The 20,786-nt window shown below is 34.7% G+C and overlaps 1 protein-coding gene across 2 annotated transcripts in view; it reads right to left on the reverse strand.

Annotated features, from left to right (window-relative positions):
- The window catches only part of LOC136039533 (WD repeat domain phosphoinositide-interacting protein 3-like), a 475,762-nt gene that overhangs the window by 9,075 nt on the left and 445,901 nt on the right, over nucleotides 1–20,786 (reverse strand). For both annotated transcript variants that reach the window (XM_065723339.1, XM_065723338.1), the window contains exons 4-6: nucleotides 20,360–20,542; nucleotides 11,921–12,197; nucleotides 923–1,024 (exon numbers count right to left, since the gene is read on the reverse strand). In XM_065723339.1, the coding sequence (XP_065579411.1) occupies nucleotides 923–1,024; nucleotides 11,921–12,197; nucleotides 20,360–20,542 (562 nt within the window). The remainder of the gene's footprint in view (nucleotides 1–922; nucleotides 1,025–11,920; nucleotides 12,198–20,359; nucleotides 20,543–20,786) is intronic.

Consider the following 20,786-nt stretch of genomic DNA (forward strand, 5'->3'; position numbering starts at 1 on the left):
AACTAATACACACCCCCCCCCCCACACACACACGGCATCGAGTCAAATTTGTCATTTTGCTTACAATTGTCAAAAGGTCCGAAATGTATGCCTTCGGCAATGACACATCCCTAGGGGTAACAGCCCTAACTACACATATTAACCATTGCCCAGGGACAGGCTTAAGCAAAAAGGGCATATTCTTTTTTTGTAGTCAAATCGACTTGAAAATTTTAGAGATCGTTTCTTGGGTAAAGGGGGCCTTAATTGCCTTAGAGAAAAGGATTTTAAAGACCGAAAACGTCATATTTAATGCTCTTCTTTGGTCCGATTCTTAGATTTATGAATGACACGACTTCTCTTTGATTTATACGTGACAGGGCCTTGAGACAGAGATCGGCACGCCGATTCGAACCTTAAGGTTCTAGTGCCACATCCATTTTTACTTTTTACCCGCCCCCTAAAATTCAGCTCATGGCCGCCCATACAAACGTGTTCCCAACTATTACAATCTAGTGCTTCGTATATTTTACCAAAGACGTCTTACAGAAAAGAGGACTGCTTTCACAAGCGTCAATCTTGTTTAACTTAAAAAAAAACTATGCTTCAATTCACACTGATTGGCCAATCACAAATCTCACGCTTGAAAGTCAAACATTGTTTAATTAAAGAACGGGATACATAGAACACGCTGTAGTTGTGCGTAACTTTATTCTATGGACGGCTGTAACTCTTATTCGGCCCGAGTATCAGGCTTTGAAAGATTCGATGTCATTGAACGTTCCTTTTCCTAAGACACCAGCTCGAGTCTCCATGCCCTTAGGTCTAAGCACAAAATGATAGAAAACAAAAAAGTCTAAAATAAATAAATTTCATAATTCTATCTGCTATACATTACTACACAGTGGGCATATCTACCTCATATATGTCTTAAAAAGCCTACCTCGACTGTTTGTTTTTACTTTCGTCATCGACAGAGAAAACGTGAATAGTGCCATGATCACTCGACACACATAGCAGAGAAGAATCTCGATTGAAGTTCAAACTGAAAAGAAAGCATAAACATTTTTTGGTCACATTAAATAGAAAACCTGATAACGACAAGCAACGAAGAAAATCAAACCAAATGGTCCAAAGGCGAATCCCTTTCCTAAAAAATCAGGCAGATATACAGAAATGAGAATCGTTTTTACAAAAAGTGGTTAGAATCCTAAGAAGCGTCCTCATTAAAGAAAGATTTGATTCCCTTTACAATTATAGGCTTAATAGCACACTCTTCGTTTTTGGAGCCCCCTCCCCTTAACCAAATATTGAACCTCAATGCATCCATGTTTAATAATATAATTAACGATTTTCTAAATCGAAGAATAACAAGTAGTCCACTATAATGTGCAAGGACATGGCATACGGTAACTAGTTTTATTTATCGCTCCTCCATAGCCCAAAAATTGATCTCGATCGATCGGTTGTATTCGAGAATATCGATTCCTATTTGTTGACGGCGAAAGATAAAACATCCTTCTCAAGAGCTAAACATGATAAAATAGGAGTTTTAATATCAAAATTCCACGGAAGTCTGAATCATTTTTGCAGGCACTTAAGAAAGATGAGGGGGATGTTCTACTACTGTAAAACCTTGGCCCGTGGGGGGGGACTTTACAGACAAATTATGTTGATTAATTTACGACAGAACCGCTTCTACAGGGTTGGTAGCACTGTACTGGCGCGAAACATACCTATTGCTTGTCCATGGTAGCAAATGTAACTAAAACTTTCCATATTTGTAGCATAGTGAACGCAATTTCAATTTATCTGCAGCCGTAAAAAATGCACCAAAATGGGCTAAAGTACAGATAATGAGGCATAACCATAGCATTGTACACCTGGGCCAATAGACGACGGTCAAACTTCCATTTGTTTGCCATTATACAGCTATACAGCTGTATACAGCTATACAGCTGTATACAGCTATGTACATTATACAGCTAATGTAAAAGAAGACATTTTCTGAAAATGAAGAAGCAGTAATCGCCACGTCTTCAGTATTGACAGTCCAATAGGAAGTCCCAGATAAACAGTGCCATGCGCAAGTTCAACAATAGAATCACCAAGTTTAACACATTATAATACTGTTATTAAATGCTGTCAGAATATATATATATTTCGGAGGTTCGAGAAATGTTGTCACAGCGCCATTTATTTTGAATTTTGTTTCTAACTGAGCGGATTTTCTTAAAAATTAGCCACATGGTAAAGATCAATTCTATAATTGTTTAGTTCATTCAGGTTTTTTGCAATGTGTTAATATTTGTGATTTGGTAAAATTTATAATATTTAGTTTACCTATTGTTGCTAAAGGGAGGGATATATTAACAGGATAAGCTTGTTTTGGTTTTACTTGGTTGTTTTACATTTGCTGGTTTTTTTTCATAGGCATGTATTTTGGGGGTGATACCTGACGCGGGGATGCCATGGATATTCTGTGGTAGCCACAACACTGTGCTGGGTAGAGAATTTAGAGTGGCGAAACCCTATATAGGCCAGTGTATTCTCCTGATGAGCCCTTATGTTGGGTGTTGCCTCTGAATTATTTGTCTATATTATTTTTTCTATTGTTTGGTAAATGACGACTTATACTTATTGACGACATGACTGCTTGTCCATGGATTATTCTTTATGGTTGATTGTGTGTGGCTATGCTGTTTGACCTATGTAATTGTATGGATGAGTAGGGTTAAGGCCTTATTCAAGTGCTGGTCTATATTAATAACTAATTTAGGAAAACAGTCTTCCTTTTCTCCTTCTATTTCTCACTGTTTTTTTTTCTGTGTTTATGCTGTTGCATTGGTGATTTCTCTTTTCATGATATACATATATACATATATATATATATATATATATATATATATATATATATATATATATATATATATATATATATATATATATATATATATATATATATATATATGTGTGTGTGTATGTGTTTGGCTCAGGTTTGGTTGATTTTTTTTTAACTCAGTTCGATGTAATCCTCCCCCTGAGGTGCAAATTTAAAACTGCGGCCAGAAATACTAGTTCAAAAAACTTTTAAAATTGAATGGGAGTTCCCGATCAATTCTTAAATATTAGTACTTTTTTTGTGTATCTCCATAAAATTTGCCTATACTTACCAATTTATTTAAAGCTTTGGCTCATATCTCTGACCCCTCCCCAAAGAAAAATTCTGGGCAGATGTCAGCTACTGGGGTTGTAATGTTTCATTTTTCTAGAAAGAGGGGGGGGGGCTTTGAACCAATACTGTACGAGTTCCCTTCGCGTCCGTGTAATTTCGAAAATTCTACTCTGAAAAATATATTTTCGGTAGTAATCTCCCGGATTTTTCATTATTAAAATTAAATAAGGAGTATGACAAATATTCAAAATTACTAAGGTTTTCTCACATTATGCGAATATCTATAGTATATTAATATAGGTGCTGCCTAGCACTCCCCCTTGTCTCTATCCAGGAAAGCCTAGGCTTTAATACGTCTAGAAGCTCCCCAAATTTGCTTTATTTGCATGTTTTTCTTGTTTTTTTTTCTCTTTTCAAAGCTTTTTTGCCTTTCCTTACTACCATAACAGACAATTTTTATATTTCCACCACAAAACAATGAACCAGATACCTGATAAACAAGTTTAAAACTAAAATTATGCCAATTCATTTGCTAGTGTGAACGGAAATCATTGTAGCATCTGTATTTCTGTAAATCAACATCCACCTTTAAGAAAATTCAGTTAAGGTATCTTAACCACAGCATGTATCAAAGCTTAGCTCAAGAATATACTGAAAAATTGGGTTCTATCTATGCAAAGATATTTTCCCACATGTCATATCGTATACGCTAAGAAACGGAGTTAGTCTATTTAAATGAAAATTACACTATTAGATTTAGCATATCAGAGAAACCTCTTGTACTGGTTTCAAGCTCCTGCCTGCAAAAAAGTGGAATTTTGCTTCCCCTTCCAATGAAAGAAATCACGGATGCGTGTTTATTTGTTTTTTGTTGTTGATTATTTCCACAGGGGTGACTGTATCGAACAGAGAATCTATAAGCGAAGGTAATAAACATATTTTAGGAATTAATAACTGGAACAACATGTGATCCAACATGTAATGTGGAGCTAATCTAGTGATCCGGATCATGGGGGGGGGGGTAAGCTTGTTTTGCAAAAAAGGTGAAAGTAGCTCTTAAACTGAGATACTTTTCCTCCCCCTGATGACGGATGATGAATATTACTAAAAACAAAACTGTTTATTTAATTCCGATTTATTTGATAATGAAATATTTGCATTCCAGACAAGTTTTCCTTCCTCCAATACACAACTCGTGTGATTAGCATAAGCATCTAGCCCCTCCTACCTGTTTTCAAAAATACTGTATGATCCCTAAAAAGAGTGAAAAATCACTCTTTTTAGACGTGGAGGCAAATTATTCTTAGTAATGGCACAGCTAGCGTAGGTGCCACCGGGCAAATTCTAAAAGTGCCATTTCCTTTTCAAGTCTAATTGATGACCACCTCCCTCCCACACCTTAAAACGGCAAGGAGCCGTCCTACCCTATCGGTTAATATGCTAGCCTTGAAATGCTTCTCCATGAGGACAGGGTTTCGAACCTTAGTGTCGCTGGCTATTTGGTTTGAAAGAGAGTCAGTGGCGGAACTCTGTAAGCTCAGCCAGAGTCGAACCAGCACTTAATGGGTACCTCCTCAGCCACTCCTAGACTGCGTACATTTTTAAGGTTTTTTTCGTGACCATTATACTTACAACAGATTGAAACGAATATTAACACAAATGAAAAAAGTCAACGATTGGACTATGTCTTGGATTATGATTGATTGGTTAGATTATGGATTATGATTATAGATTATATACAGATTATAGATTATGATTGATTAACGATTGGATTATGATGCACAGTGTATGGGACTGCGTTCTCAGACGCCATCGCCATCGCCAGATCTGGCTGCTACTGGCGTCTTTCTCTCGCCAATAAATCCTTCAATGGGAATTTTTCGCAACAAAGCTTGGTCAGGAAAGCTTGAGTACTGCGCAGTAGCATATTCAGCTTTGGTACCAACAATTTCCACTTCTGAATCCAGACCACACTCTACCACAACGTTTCGATACTCTTACAAATTAGCTCAATCTTCCATAGTCATAATATACTTTAGAAGGGCCTTCCACTCTTTTATTTTCTTCTTAATTTCTCTCATTGTCACCGGAGGTGGCCAAAACGTCCCACAAACCCTAAATTAGGCCACTGTTTATTAGCCTCAAATACAAAACAGAAGTCAAAAATAGACACACCAACCAGAAAAAAAGGTTAAAAGCCCATCACCAAAGATGATCATGATTTAACAACCGTTTGTTTTTCCTAAACATAAAACGTATGCCAGTAACAATAAAACATGCATAACATATACTTAAAAAATAGACTAAACTGTATTAAATAATACTCTATAACTTTAGAATGGTGTTGGGATGACAGAAAAACTTGCAAAATAACAACCAGGATTGCCACTCCTAGTGGTTTATATCTATGTCTGGTGGTTTTTTACACTACCCAGAAAATCACTAAATCATCAATAAAATCACTAGATTATTGAAGAAAGTCAACCAAAAAATCACTAAAATCTAATGATTTTTCCCCGAGTGGCAACCCTGATGACAACCCAAAAAGAAGCAGATCAAGACTCGGTGAAAAAACGTTATAAACTTTACAAAATATTCAACTACTAACTTGGTGCAGTTGGTGTCTCAAGTGGTGCGACTGAAAGATCCTTTTTATAAAGCATAAAATACAGCACATATACATAAAGCACATAGCATATTATATATGCTATATTTTATATAGAGCATATTTTGAGTGACAACCTTTGCCCCAGAAAATTATTCAGGTGAGGAAGATGTTACTTTTAGGAATAAATTTGAATTTGGTGCACAAATGTATTATTACTATTAATTTTATTATTAATTATGGTATTAACTGTATTGTATTCTCAAAAAATCATAATGTTTTCTGGCAATAATATTGATTAGGTTTGTGGCGGTTTTTCTTTGATTTTGAGCAATCATGTACATGTACGCCTTCGTTCAGATTCACATTTCTATAACATTAGTAACGAGAAGAATATAAGCAGAAAATGAGGAAGTTTCTGAAACTTCTTATATTTTGTGTAATGGATAAGTAGTGTGGTCTTCGTCATGGATTATTCTTTATGGTTGATTGTGTATAGCTATGCTGTTTGACCTATTTGATTGTATGGATGAGTAGGGTTAAGGCCTCATTCAAGTACTGATCTATATTAATTACTAATGTAGGAAAACAGTCTTCCTTTTATCCTTCTGTCTTTTTTTTTATGTGCTTGTGCTTGCATTGGTGATTTCTTTTTTCATTATATATATATATTAAATAAAAAAAACTAGTTTTTTTAACTGAAAGTAAGGAGCGACATTAAAACTTAAAACGAACAGAAATTACTCCGTATATGAAATGGGTTGTCCCCTCCGCAGTCCCTCGCTCTTTACGCTAAAGTTTGACTCTTTGCCACAATTCTACTTTTTAAAACAATTAAAAACTTGCTTGAAATCTTGCTATAGAGTTCTCTGATATACCGAATGCGATAGTGTGATTTTCGTTAAGATTCTATGACTTTTAGGGCATGTTTCCCCCTTTTTTCCAAAATAGGGCAAATTTTCTCAGGCTCGTAACTTTTGATGATAAAGACTAAATTAATTGAAACTTATATATTTAGAATCAGCGTAAAAATTCGATTCTTTTGATGTATCTTTTAGCATCAAAATTCCGTTTTTTAGAGTTTCGTTTACTATTGAGCCGGGTCGCCCCTTACTACAGTTCCTTACCACGAACTGTTTGAAAAGAAAATAATTCGGTATTTTGGGGCTTCTGACATTATTACTCCTTTGCGGAAGTTAGGCTCAAAATTGAAAAAGGATTATATTTTTTCTCTGGGCCCCTTCCACCTCTTAGTTCGTTTATTTTCCCGTTAGTTTTCACCTGTTTTCGCTTTATAGTTGTGTTATCTCTTAGCAGTTCTTTCGTTAGTTGAGTTATGGCTGAGGTATATATGTTTTATTGCTCGTATAGTTATGTTATTTTCAAATTATACTCCATAATAGAGAGGCTCCGAACACCCAGCATTGTAAATTAAGCTCTTAATTTGACGTTTTTTTTTCTAACGTAACCAGATTCGTCCTGCGACCTTTTCATTGAATTTTTTCCCCCATGGCATATTTCTCCAAGGAAAGATCCTCCCACATAGCCCCCTCCCTCAACCCTACCCCCAAAACCAAAAAAATCCCCCTGAAAACGTCTGTACACTTCCCAATAACCATTATTATATGTAAACACTGGTTGAAGTTTGTAACTTGCAACCCCTCCCCCAGGGACTGTGGGGGAGTAAGTCATCCCCAAAAACATAGTTATTATGATTTTCGACTATGCTAAACAAAATGGCTATCTCAAAATTTTGATCCGTTGACTTTGGGAAAAAAATGAGCGTGGGAGGGGGCCTAGATGCCCTCCAATTTTTTTGGTCACTTAAAAAGGACACTAGAACTTTTCATTTCCGTTAGAATGAGCCCTCTTGCGACATTCTAGGACCACTTGGTCAATATGATGACCCCCAGGAAAAAAAAAAAAATAAACACGCACCCGTGATTTGTCTTCTGGCAAAAAATGCAAAGTTCCACATTTTTGTAGATAGGAGCTTGAAACTTCAACAGTAGGGTTCTCTGATACGCTGAATCTGATGGTGTCATTTTCGTTAAGATCCTACGACTTTTAGGGGGTGTTTCCCCCTATTTTCCTAAATAAGGCAAATTTTCTCAGGCTCGTAACTTTTGATGGCTAAGACTAAACTTGATGAAACTTATATATTTAAAATCAGCATTAAAATGCGATTCTTTTGATGTAGCTATTGATATCAAAATTGATATCAATTTTTTAGAGTTTTGGTTACTATTGAGTCGGATCGCTCTTTACTACAGTTCGTTACCACGAACTGTTTGATATATATATATATATATATATATATATATATATATATATATATATATATATATATATATATATATATATATATATATATATATTTATCTATCTATATATATAAAAATAAGTTGTCTGTCTGTCTGTGGATGGATGGATCAGGTGACGTCACCTGAAAAAACTGGATCAGGTGACGTCAAAACTGAAAAAACTAAAAAAAGGCAAAAACTACAAAAAAAACTAAAAACTAATAAAAAAAATAAAAAAGCTAAAAAACTAAAAAAACTAAAAAAAGGCAAAAACTACAAAAAAAACTAAAAACTAATAAAAAAGCTAAAAAACTAAAAAAACTAAAAAAAGGCAAAAACTACAAAAAAAACTAAAAACTAATAAAAAAAATAAAAAAGCTAAAAAACTAAAAAAACTAAAAAAACTAAAAAAAGGTAAAAAACTAAAAAAACTAAAAACTAAAAAAAACTAAAAAAAAGGAAAAAACTGAAAAATAAGCTAAAATAAAGGTAAAAACCAATAAAAAACTAAAAAAAAAACTGAAAAAACTAAAAAAAGGCAAAAACTACAAAAAAAACTAAAAACTAATAAAAAAAGTAAAAAAGCTAAAAAACTAAAAAAACTAAAAAAAGGTAAAAAACTAAAAAAAATAAAAAATAAAAAAAAACTAAAAAAAAGGAAAAAACTGAAAAATAAGCTAAAATAAAGGTAAAAACCAATAAAAAACTAAAAAGAAAAAAAGGAAAAAACTAAAAAAAATTTTCATCTAAAAAACTAAAAAAAACTAAAAAAGGTAAAAACTAAAAGAACTAAAAAAGAAAAAAATAAATGACGAAACTCAAAGAGAAAGCGACCAGGACAAAAGGAATGTTCGATTAGCAATCAACAAAGCACCGGGACACAGGGAGTATAAATGACGACCAGGACATAAGTAAAAAAAAAAAAACTATCTATATATATAAAAATAAGTTGTCTGTGGATCTGTGGATCGTGGATCAGGTGACGTCACCTGAAAAAACTGGATCAGGTGACGTCAAAACTGAAAAAACTAAAAAAAGGCAAAAAGTACAAAAAAAACTAAAAACTAATAAAAAAAAAAAAAAGCTAAAAAACTAAAAAAACTAAAAAAAGGCAAAAACTACAAAAAAAACTAAAAACTAATAAAAAAGCTAAAAAACTAAAAAAACTAAAAAAAAGGCAAAAACTACAAAAAAACTAAAAACTAATAAAAAAAATAAAAAAGCTAAAAAACTTAAAAAAACTAAAAAAACTAAAAAAAGGTAAAAAACTAAAAAAACTAAAAAAAACTAAAAAAAAGGAAAAAACTGAAAAATAAGCTAAAATAAAGGTAAAAACCAATAAAAAACTAAAAAAAAACTGAAAAAACTAAAAAAAGGCAAAAACTACAAAAAAACTAAAAACTAATAAAAAAAGTAAAAAAGCTAAAAAACTAAAAAAACTAAAAAAACTAAAAAAAACTAAAAAAGGTAAAAAACTAAAAAAAATAAAAAATAAAAAAAAAATAAAAAAAAAAGAAAAAACTGAAAAATAAGCTAACATAAAGGTAAAAACCAATAAAAAACTAAAAAGAAAAAAAGGAAAAAACTAAAAAAAATTTTCATCTAAAAAACTAAAAAAAACTAAAAAAGGTAAAAACTAAAAGAACTAAAAAAGAAAAAAATAAATGACGACACTCAAAGAGAAAGCGACCAGGACAAAAGGAATGTTCGATTAGCAATCAACAAAGCACCGGGACACAGGGAGTATAAATGACGACCAGGACATAAGTAAAAAAAAAAATTAACAAAACTAAAAAGAAGGTAAAAACTACAAAAAAACTAAAAAGAAAAAAAAACTAAAAACTAATAAAAAAAATAAAAAATCTAAAAATCTAAATAAACTAAAAAAGGAAAAAAAAGGAAAAAAATAAAGGAGAAAAACAAAACTAAAAAACGAATGTATATACAGACCGGTACACCGGGATACAAATGACGACCGGGACACAGGGAATATAAATGACGACCGGGACACAGGGACACAACTACAACGGGGACACCGGGGGAAACAGGGGGATATAAATGACGACCGGGACAAAAAAACTAAAAAGAAAAAAAAACTAAAAACTAATAAAAAAACTAAAAAATCTAAAAATCTAAATAAGCTAAAAAAGAAAAAAAAGGAAAAAAATAAAGGAGAAAAACAAAACTAAAAAACGAATGTATATACAGACCGGGACACCGGGATACAAATGACGACCGGGACACAGGGAATATAAATGACGACCGGGACACAGGGACACAACTACAACGGGGACACCGGGGGAAACAGGGGGATGTAAATGACGACCGGGACACTGGGACAGGGAATGGTCGATTAGCAATCACCATCAACAAAGCTCAAGGGCAATCATTAGAATCATGAGGTATAGATCTGAATACAGATTGTTTTCCCATGGACCATTATATGTTGCATGTTCAAGAGTCGGTAAACCTGACAATCTATTTATATGCAAAGACAATGGGACAGCAAAGAATGTTGTATATTCGCAAGTTTTACGTAGTTAAAACCATATATATATATATATATATATATATATATATATATATATATATATATATATATATATATATATATATATATATATATATATATATATATATATATATATATATATATATATATATATATATATATATATATATATATATATATATATATATATATATATATATATATATATATCTATATTCACAGGTGGGACATAGGGACACAACTACAATGGCGCGTAACTATTATGGCGCGTAACGACTTACGCGCGCGGGGGGGCTTGGGGGGGGCGCAAAGCGCCCCCACCAACTAGGTGTTGGGGTGGCGCGAAGCGCCACCCCAACAGCTAGTATATTATATATTGTACTAATCAGTCACACGCCAGCCTGTTCCTGGCAATAATATTGATTAGGTTTGTGGCGGTTTTTCTTTGATTTTGAGCAATCATGTACATGTACGCCTTCGTTCAGATTCATGTTTCTATAACGTTAGTAACGAGAAGAATATAAGCAGAAAAAGAGGAAGTTTCTGAAACTTCTTATATTTTGTGTAATGGATAGGTAGTGTGGTCTTCGTCATTAGTTTCAAACGAGGCAGTTCATCCCTTTGCCATACTCATCTTCTACCATTAAAATATTGTTTTGATGGCAAAGCTAATTTTTAGTTTCCACAATATGATTAGTTATCTGAAATTGCCAATATTCGACATCCGGCCTAAGCTATTTCAGTGAAAAATCGGTCACTATTAGCTTACTACATTTAATATAACCGACATTCGAGTAAAATGTTACTATAAAACATTACCAGAATATTTCCACTGGGTTGTTCTTGATATTAACTATTCTTTTATTAGCTATCAGTATCTAGCTCAAGCTATTTTAGTGAGCAATTGGTAGCTATCTCCTCACTATATTTAATGGCAAAATAATCCGAGAAAAAAAAAATTATTAACAGATCTATATATTACCAGAAAATAATCACCGGATTGCTTTTATATCCAACATTATAACAGTCGATATAAATATTCAGCCCAAACTATATCAGCGAAGAATCGGTCTCTACCATGTTACTACATTTAACTATAACGACAGTTCAAGAGAGAAAATTATTACCAGATATTGGCAAAAATATTTGCCGACTTGGTGTTAAAAATTCGAAACTGCGATATTTGATATTTATATCCAGCCCGAGTTATTTTGCTCAATAATCGGCCACTGCATGCTTATTATACTTAATAATAATCACAATCCAAGAAAAAAAATATTAGTAGATATTACAAAATAACCGAAAATTATTACCAAAATATTACCAGAATTATTACCAAATATTACCAGAAAATATTTGCAGGATTGCTCCCTCTTCTTAATTCATTAAGCATATTGCCAGAAGACGTATCAAAAATTCGTATCAAAGTTCCCTTTTCAGAAGCTGTGGCTAGTTTTGTCCCCTGTAAATTAAGAGCTATACTGCTCAGTGGACCTTCGTGAGCTGATATTTCTAAGGGCATGTGATCTGTATGGGCCAAGTCGACAATCTGTATACGACCAGGAAGTTTTCCAGGAAAAGCAAGAATGGAAGTAGTACTGCTAGGACTGAGTACACACAGACCTAAAATAATGGATTATACAGAACAGAAATTAAACATATACTATGCATAACTGCACTGCACTGCACACACTGCACTAAGATTGCAGGTACCTGAAATTATAAATAGCTGGTTAAAAAAGTGGAAGCAGGTACTAGCGTCGAAAAAAAAAATACCAACCCCATGTGGGGTTGGACGACATTGTTTGGCCAAGACTGCTGCATACATGTTATTGCAGATATTTGAAAATCAGAAGAGAATAAAGAGAGCAGAGGTACATTCCCAGTAGGCCTTAAAGTCAGCCAGCGCACTTAACCTGACAATATTTTTCAAAGATGACCTAAGCCTACTTTGCGCAGATTGGAGTTTGACTTTTATTGTCATTTTATTAATTTTATTTTAATAATTAATTTAGGCTTTATTTTTATTAATTAATTTAGGCTTACATGATCATTTAAAAAATAATTTGGCTTTATTTTATATCAATAAAATTTAGTGTATATATCTGTTTTGGCCTATATTTCATTATGATTTTATTCATTTTATCTTTAAAATGTGAATACTGCATATTTATCTTCTACTGCTAGCACTAACAACTCACTACAGCACCAAGTCAAATGATGCCAACAGGGCTGCACACGCTCTTTCTCCATCTCAATCTGTTCAAATCTTCTCTTTACCATCATCAAAAAATCTTCTCTATACCTATCATCAAAAAAATAATTTGGCTCGATTTATATCAATAAAATTTAGTGTATATATATATGTTTTAGCCTATATTTTAATAGTCATGGTTGTACTAATTTTATCTTTAAAATGCGAATACTGCTTAATTATTTTCCACTGCTAGTACTAACAACTCACTGCAGCACCAAGTCGAATGATGCCAACACGGCTGCACACGATTTTTCTCCGTACCAATCTGTTCAAATCTTCTCTTTATCTCCTCCCAAGAACTTCCAATTTCCTTTAAACTCGTGATCCCCAACGTGAATACAAGCCCCACCGGTGGGTCATGACCAGGATCTAATCCCTTTGGCTGATTATTACTTTTCATTAGTATAAAATGTGCCAAGAAGACCACAAATAGTAAAATACCATGCAAATGACCTTTTAAACTTCCTTCAAGTGACAAAAAATTAAACTTTGAAAAAAATTAAATATAATAAAGAATTTTAGAAATGCCTATATGGCGCACGACCCAGAAATCGGTTGGGAACCACTGCTCTAATCTTCAGAATTTTAAATACCATCCGAATTTTACAAATGCCTAGATGGTGCATGGGACAAAATAGGTTGGGAACCACTGCTCTAATCTTCAGAACTTAAACAACATTAGAATTTTACAAATGCCTAGATGGCGCATGGCCCAAAATCGATTGCGAACCACTGCTCTATTCTTGAGAATTTTTAACAGGATCAGAATTTTACAAATGCCTAGATGGCACGTGGCCCAAAAATCACAACCACTGCTCTAATCTTCAGAATTTTATACAGCATCAGAATTTGACAAACGCCTATATGGTGCACGGGACAAAATAGGTTGGGAACCACTGCTCTAGTCTTCAGAACTTTAAACAGCATCAGAATTTTACAAGTACCTAGATGGCGCATGGGCCAAAATATGTTGGGAACCACTGCTCTAATCTTCAGAATTTTAAACAGCATCAGAATTTTACAAATGCCTAGATGACAGGTGGCCATATAGTAATATTAATATCATTGTGCACATATTGCCTTTCGGTCAATTGATCATCCCCTTTAAGCATTCTATGTGAGTTCCAACTCAATAAATAAATCAATTTTTCAGATACGCTATCTTGACAATCTAAATGCACATAGTATCTTCTGTTAGTTCAAATTTGCCATCAATTTTCTCTCAAATTTTACCTTCATAGACTTAGTTTTGATAGTACTAATATCACAGTAGTTGCAGTGGTAGTAGGAGAAGAAGTTGCTGTATTAGCGTTGCAATAATAGTAGTAAAAACAGTAGTAGTAGCGGCATTGACAGTGGTAGAAACATGTACATCTTGCCTTTTATTCAGTCAAACATCCCTTTCATGATACCCTGGAAATTTAACCTTAAAATTGTAAGCCGTTCCAAAAACATTGATGATGTGCACTTTTGACCATCTTTTGACGCCCTTTTCACCTTAATACTCTAAGCCTTACAAAGTGTGGCAATTGCAGTAGTAGTTGGAGTAGTTTAGCAGGAGCAGAAGAAAATGTAGAAGTGGTAGTAGTGTTAGCATTGACATGCATATATTACTTTTTGTCAATTGATCTTCCCCTTTAAATATTCTCTGAAAGATCCAACTTAATACCAAAATCCATCTTTGAGATACGCCCTTCTGTCAAATTTTTAACTTCATACACAGAGCCTTAAATGTATTATCATCCAAACAGTAGTGGTAGTAGTAGGAGCAGTAATAGTGTATTATTACTAGTAGTAGTAACAGTAGTAGCAGCAGTATTAATAGCAGTAGTAGCAGGGACATTTTGCCTTTTGTTCAACTGAACATGCCACTCATAAAGCCCTCGAAGTTTCCTTTTGATACAAATAACGTTCCAAAAATATTCCTCATGAGACTGTATCAGCAATCTATATGCACATAGTATGTTTTGATTTAGTTCAAATTTCCCTTAACGTTTCTTCAGATGTTAATTTCAATATCCTCGGTCTTGGTAGTAATCACTACAGAAGTAGTAGTTTTAGTGATGCAGTGTGGAAGCAGCGATAGCTGTAATAGTAGTAGCATGCAAATATTGCCATTTTGGTTAATTTACCATATCCCCTATCATTTCCTGACAGTTCCAAATTAATATACTCAGTCATTCATGAGTTAATCCCTTTTGACAACGCATAAAATGTTTGCACATAATACTTTGCAAATAAAATGTTTTGATCTAGTTCAACAATCCCCTCGACATTCCCTGAAAGACTAACCTTAATACCCTTTGTATTTTGGGAAAGTAGAAGTCAAACATACATATCTTTTCTCAATAACACATACTATATGTGAACAACGAACAAATTGCCTAACTGACAACCCTTGGCCTTGAGTGGGAGGGTTGACATCTCCAAACGTATAATTGCTGGAATTTTCAACAATGTTTGTTTTGGGAAATGATAGGCGTGGGGGGGCTGATTATTCTCAAATCACTTTGGCTCTTTAAGAAAGATACTGTAAATTTAAATCTCAAATAGATTAGCTCCAAGTGAAGTTTATACGACCGCCCATTCCATAACATTACATGTCCCTAGGACATAACTTACAACCTTTGCCCTAGGGCTGTGGGGTTTGTGTCAAACCTGGAGGCATTGTTGTATCTTCATTAGACTAATTTGAACAAAATAAATATCTCAGAATTTTAATCAGATCCGTCTGGTGGTAAGAGGGGCAGACAAGGGGGGGGGCTAGTCACCCTTCATCACTTTTGACTCTTATAAGGGAACTAGAACTCTTAATAAGACACTATAACTTCAAATTTCAAATTAAATGGGCCCCATTTAAAGTTTATACGATCACCCATCAGAGGCAACGCTATAGCGTTGCCTACAGTGAAGGCCATACGGCTCCAATTTTTTTTTCCCCCAGAGGCACTTCATATGGAATGGTCGTCGCAAAAAACTTAAAAGGGGGCTCATTCGATTGGAAATCGAGAGTTTTAGTGCCCTTTTTAGGAGTCAAAAAGCATCGGAAGGCGACTAGCTCCCCCCAACGCTTCTTTCCCACAAATGCATCAGATAAAAAAAATTTAGATAGACATTTTGTTAAGAATAGCTCAAAGGTCAGATAACAAAACTCCGATATCGACACAGTCGCCCAGGGCCAGGCGTTGTAAGTTATACTCTGTGAGCATATAAGGTTCTTATGGGAGGGGTGCACATATAAACTTCAGAGAGGGCTCATTTGATTGGAAATTGAAAGTTTTAGTTCACTTTTTAAGAGTCAAAAGTGATCGAAAGGCAGCTAGCCCCTCACACCGTTTTTTCCCCAAATACATCCGATAAAATTTTGAGGTAGCCATTTTTTTAAAAATAGTTCTAAGATCACATAAAAAAAATTCCGGGGTCGACACAAACCCCACGGCCCGGGACAGGCACGGCAAATAGGTTCTTATAAAAGGGATACTCGTATCACTTTCTTAAAAACTTCAGAGAGGGTTCATTTCATTCGATATTGAAATTTCTAGTTCACTTCTTCAGAGTCAAAAGAGATTGAAAAGCAATAAGCCCCCTCCCCCCATACCCTTTTTTTCCCCAAATGCATCAGATAAAAATTTTGAGACAACTACTTTTTCAAAAATAGTTAAATGGTCCGATAACAAAAACTCTGGTGTCAAAACAGCCCTCCAGGGCGCGGGGGCAATCGTTGCAAGTTATGCACTGGGGGCATATATGGTTCCTACGGAAGGAATAATCGTATAAACATCAGTAAGGGCTCAATCAATTGTAAATTGAAAGTTCTAGTTCACTTTGTAATAGTCAAAAAAGATAAAAGGGACACTAGCCCCCCACACCCTTTTTTCGCCAAACTCATCCGTTAAAAATTTTGAGACAGCCATTTTTTTAAAAAACGGTTCAAACAACAGATAACAAAAACTCCGGTGTCGATACATCCCCCCAGGGCCCGGGGGCAGGCGTTGTAAGTTACGCCCAGGGGCATATATGGTTCTTATGGAAGGGATGCTCGTATAGACTTCAGAGAGGGCTCATTTGATTGGAAACTTAATACTCTAGATCATTTTCTAAGAATCAAAAGTGATCGGAGGGCAGGTACCCGCCTCTTCCCACGCCCTTTTTTTCTCAGATGCATCAGATAAAAAATTATGAGATAGCCATTTTGTCAAAAATAATTAAAAGGTCACATAACAAAAATTAACAAACACAACAAACATTAGATAACAAACATAAAGATAAAGGTGTAAACATAAATGAATTAACAAATTTTATATAGCTTCAATATTTTTTTTATTATTTTCCCCCCAGAAGTACTTCAAATGCAAGGGGTGGTACTAAAAACTTCGGAGGGGCTCATTAAATTAGAGATAATCATTTCTAGTGTCCTTTTTAAGAGTCAAATGTAATTGTGGAGCACCAAGCCCCCCCCCCCCTTCCCGCCCTCTTTTCCCAAAAAGCAGCTTAAAAAATTTTGAGATGACCATTATGTTCAAAAATATGTCTAAAATAGAATTTTTGAATAAATGAATCTGAATCCTCTATGTCCAAAATAGTCAGAAGGTGAAGTAATTAAGATAATAATGCCTCAGGGATAGACAAAATCTCCCACTTACCCCAGGGCAAGGGCTGTAAGTTATGCAAGCTGTCCATTGTTCATATATTAGGTTTTTATCAAAAGGGTAATCGTATAGACTTTGGAAAAGGCGCATTCGGTTTAGATCGTAAGTTCTAGCACCGTTTTTAAAAGTCAGGAATAATAGGACGGTAAGCACCCCCCCCCCAATTTTGAGATAGCCATTCTGTTCAGCTTAGTCAAAAACCTAATAACTATGTCTTTGGGGGCGACTTAATCCCCCACAGTCCCCGGGAGAGGGGCTGCAACTTATAAACTTAGACCATTGTTTACATATACTAACGGTTATTACGAAGTGCACAGACGTTTTCAAGGTGACTTTTTCGCATTGGGGTGGGGGTGGGTCGGGGGGAGGGGGTTACGCGGGAGGATCATTCTATAGTGGAATTTTTCATGAAGGATGAGAATTTCCATAAAGGGGGCGCAAGATTTTCCAGTATTATTTAAAAGAAAATGAGAAAATGAATATTTTTTTTTTCAACTGGAAGTAATGAGCAGCATTAGAACTTAAAACGCACATAAAATATTAAGTATATAAGGGGGTTCGTCTCCTCCACAATACCTTACTCTTTACGCTAATGTATTTCTAGTAATTTCATCTGTTTATTCTACGGCCTTTGTGATTCAGGGGTCATTCTTAAAGATTTGGGACAAAATGCAAGCTTTAGTGTAAACAGCGAGATATTGACGAGGGGGCGAACCCCTCATATACATAACAAAATATACAAATATAGAAGTTCATTACGTAAGTTAATTTGTAAGGTACTTATGTTTATTACTAACAAAAACGTTCGTAAACAAAATTAAAAAAAATAGTTGCATTTTTAAGTAACCAACAATTGGAGGGCAACTAGGCCTCCTCCATCACCTCTTTTTTTTATCAAAATCGTACGATCAAAACTACGAGAAAGCCACTTAGCAAAAAAATTAATGTTTTAATAAAAAAAAAACAATTGTTTTATTTATTCATGTGCTGTGAGCCAAAATCAAAACATGCATTAATCCAAAAACGTTCAGAAATTAAATTAAAAAAAGGTTTTTTTAACTGCAAGTAAGGAGCGACATTAAAACTTAAAACGAACAGAAATTTATTCCGTCTATGAAAGGGGTTGTCCCCTCCTCAACACCTCACTCTTTACGCTAAAGTGTTTTAATTGTTTTTAAAAGGTAGAGTCGTGACAAAGAGTCAAACTTTAGCGTAAAGAGCGGGGCGTTTAGGAGGGGACGAACCCTTTCATATTTCCTTTCATACATTAGCCTTCCTCCCTCCAGCTCCCCCGAATAGAGCGGATTCGTTCCGGTTATGTCAATCCCGTATCTAGGACTTATGATTATTTTTACCACCAAGTCTCATCCCGATCCCTCCACTCTAAGTGTTTTCCAAGATTTTAGGTTTCCCCCCCCCCCAAAATCCCCCCAATGTCACCGGGTCCGGTCAGGATTTAAAATAAGAGCTCTGAGACACGATATCCTTCCAAACATCAAATTTCATAAAGATCCAATAACTCCTTGTTAAGTTAAAAATACCTCATTTTTTCTAATTTTTCAGAATTAACCCTCCCCCCCCCCCCAACTCCCCCAAAGAGAGCGGATCCGTTCCGGTTATGTCAATCACGTATCTAAGACTTGTGATTATTTTTCTCACCAAGTTTCATCCCGATCCCGACTCTAAGTGTTTTCCAAGATTTTAGGTTCCCTTCCTCCAACTCCCCCCAATGTCACTGGATCTGGTCAGGACTTAAAATAAGAGCTCTGAGACACGATATACCTCCAAAAATCAAATTTCATTAAGATCCTATCAACCGTTCGTAAGTTAAAAATACTTCACTTTTTCTATTTTCTCCGAATTAACCAGCCCCCACTCCCCCCCCCCCCCCCGCCAGATGGTCAAATCGGGAAAACGATCGTCCTAGATTACCTGGAAGTGCCTAAAGTGGCAAAACCAGGACAGACCGACAGACACACAGACCGACAGAATTTGCGATAGCTATGTGTCACTTGGTTAATACCAAGTGCCATAAAAACCTACTGTGTCATTGGCACTTTACTGAAAACGAATTATATTACAAGTATTTTCTTTTGTACTTAATTTTGAAAATAAACATTATAATTACAGTAAAATTTTGAGCTGATGAGCTTTCAGCAATTAATGTCACTATAAATCAAATATTCAGTTCAATTTATTACTTCTTTTTAAGATTGCTCAAGACAAATATAGTTTCAATACAAACAAGATTTTGGATACCGCCTCCTTCCTTAACTGTAAAAACTTAAAGCCTACTGCGCCATTCTCTGAACGCACTGAACTGGCGCTTCACTGAAAACGAATTATATTACAAACATTTTCTTTTCCAGTTCTTACAGCATTGAAAACGAAAATAAAATCATAGTGAAATAAAATATTGAACTAATCAATCTTTCTACAATTAATGTCATTATATACATTTGCCCTCCCAGTCACTTTCGACAGAATGGCCCTAGCCCTCTCAATTTCCAATTGAATAAGCCCTTTTTGAAGTTTCTACGACTACTCCTTCTATACGAAGCGCCCCGGTCTGTTTATAAGAAAGAAGGTGATGAAGGTTAATCAACCCCATAATACTTCAAGTTATTTCTATATCAGGCTTTACTTCCAAGACCATTGACGTCTTGGAATATGACGTCAACAAGGGATTGACGTCATATTCGGCAACAAGGTTGCCAAAGATAAAACCTGAAATATGATTGCAAATCAAAATAATGATCAGAAATATTAACCAGCAATAATGAAAAATTCAAGTCATGATCGAAGATATTTATTATCACTGTCTGCAAGTCCAAATCATTTATCGCCAGCATGTCCATGATTAAAGTTAAGAAACTCACCTTTTGGATTGAAGCAAGTTTCAAAAACATGTAATTGCTGAGGCGTTTGAGTAAACGTATAGACCTTGATCAACATATCTAACACGACAACAATGCGATCTCGTCGTAACCGAACTGTACGAACTGGCGCAGAAAACTCAATTTCAATCACAGATCGCTTCTTCAAATCGTCCCATATAACAACTGGAAAAAAGAAAGACAACACATTAACAAACATTTATCACTAAAGATTTGTAACATCAACACAAAATAATTAACGTATTCATTGGAAGTTAACTTCCTATAACTTCCAAAGCTTTTGGGAACCATCTAATATATTTAAAAGCATGATTTTTAACATAGCATCAAACAATCAAAACAGTAAAAACAAAATACAGCTCAATAATAGCTCAAAAATACAGCTCAAACTACACTCAATAATAGCTTT

The sequence above is a fragment of the Artemia franciscana genome, chromosome 19 (assembly GCF_032884065.1).
Source record: "Artemia franciscana chromosome 19, ASM3288406v1, whole genome shotgun sequence".
Classification (NCBI taxonomy): domain Eukaryota; kingdom Metazoa; phylum Arthropoda; class Branchiopoda; order Anostraca; family Artemiidae; genus Artemia; species Artemia franciscana.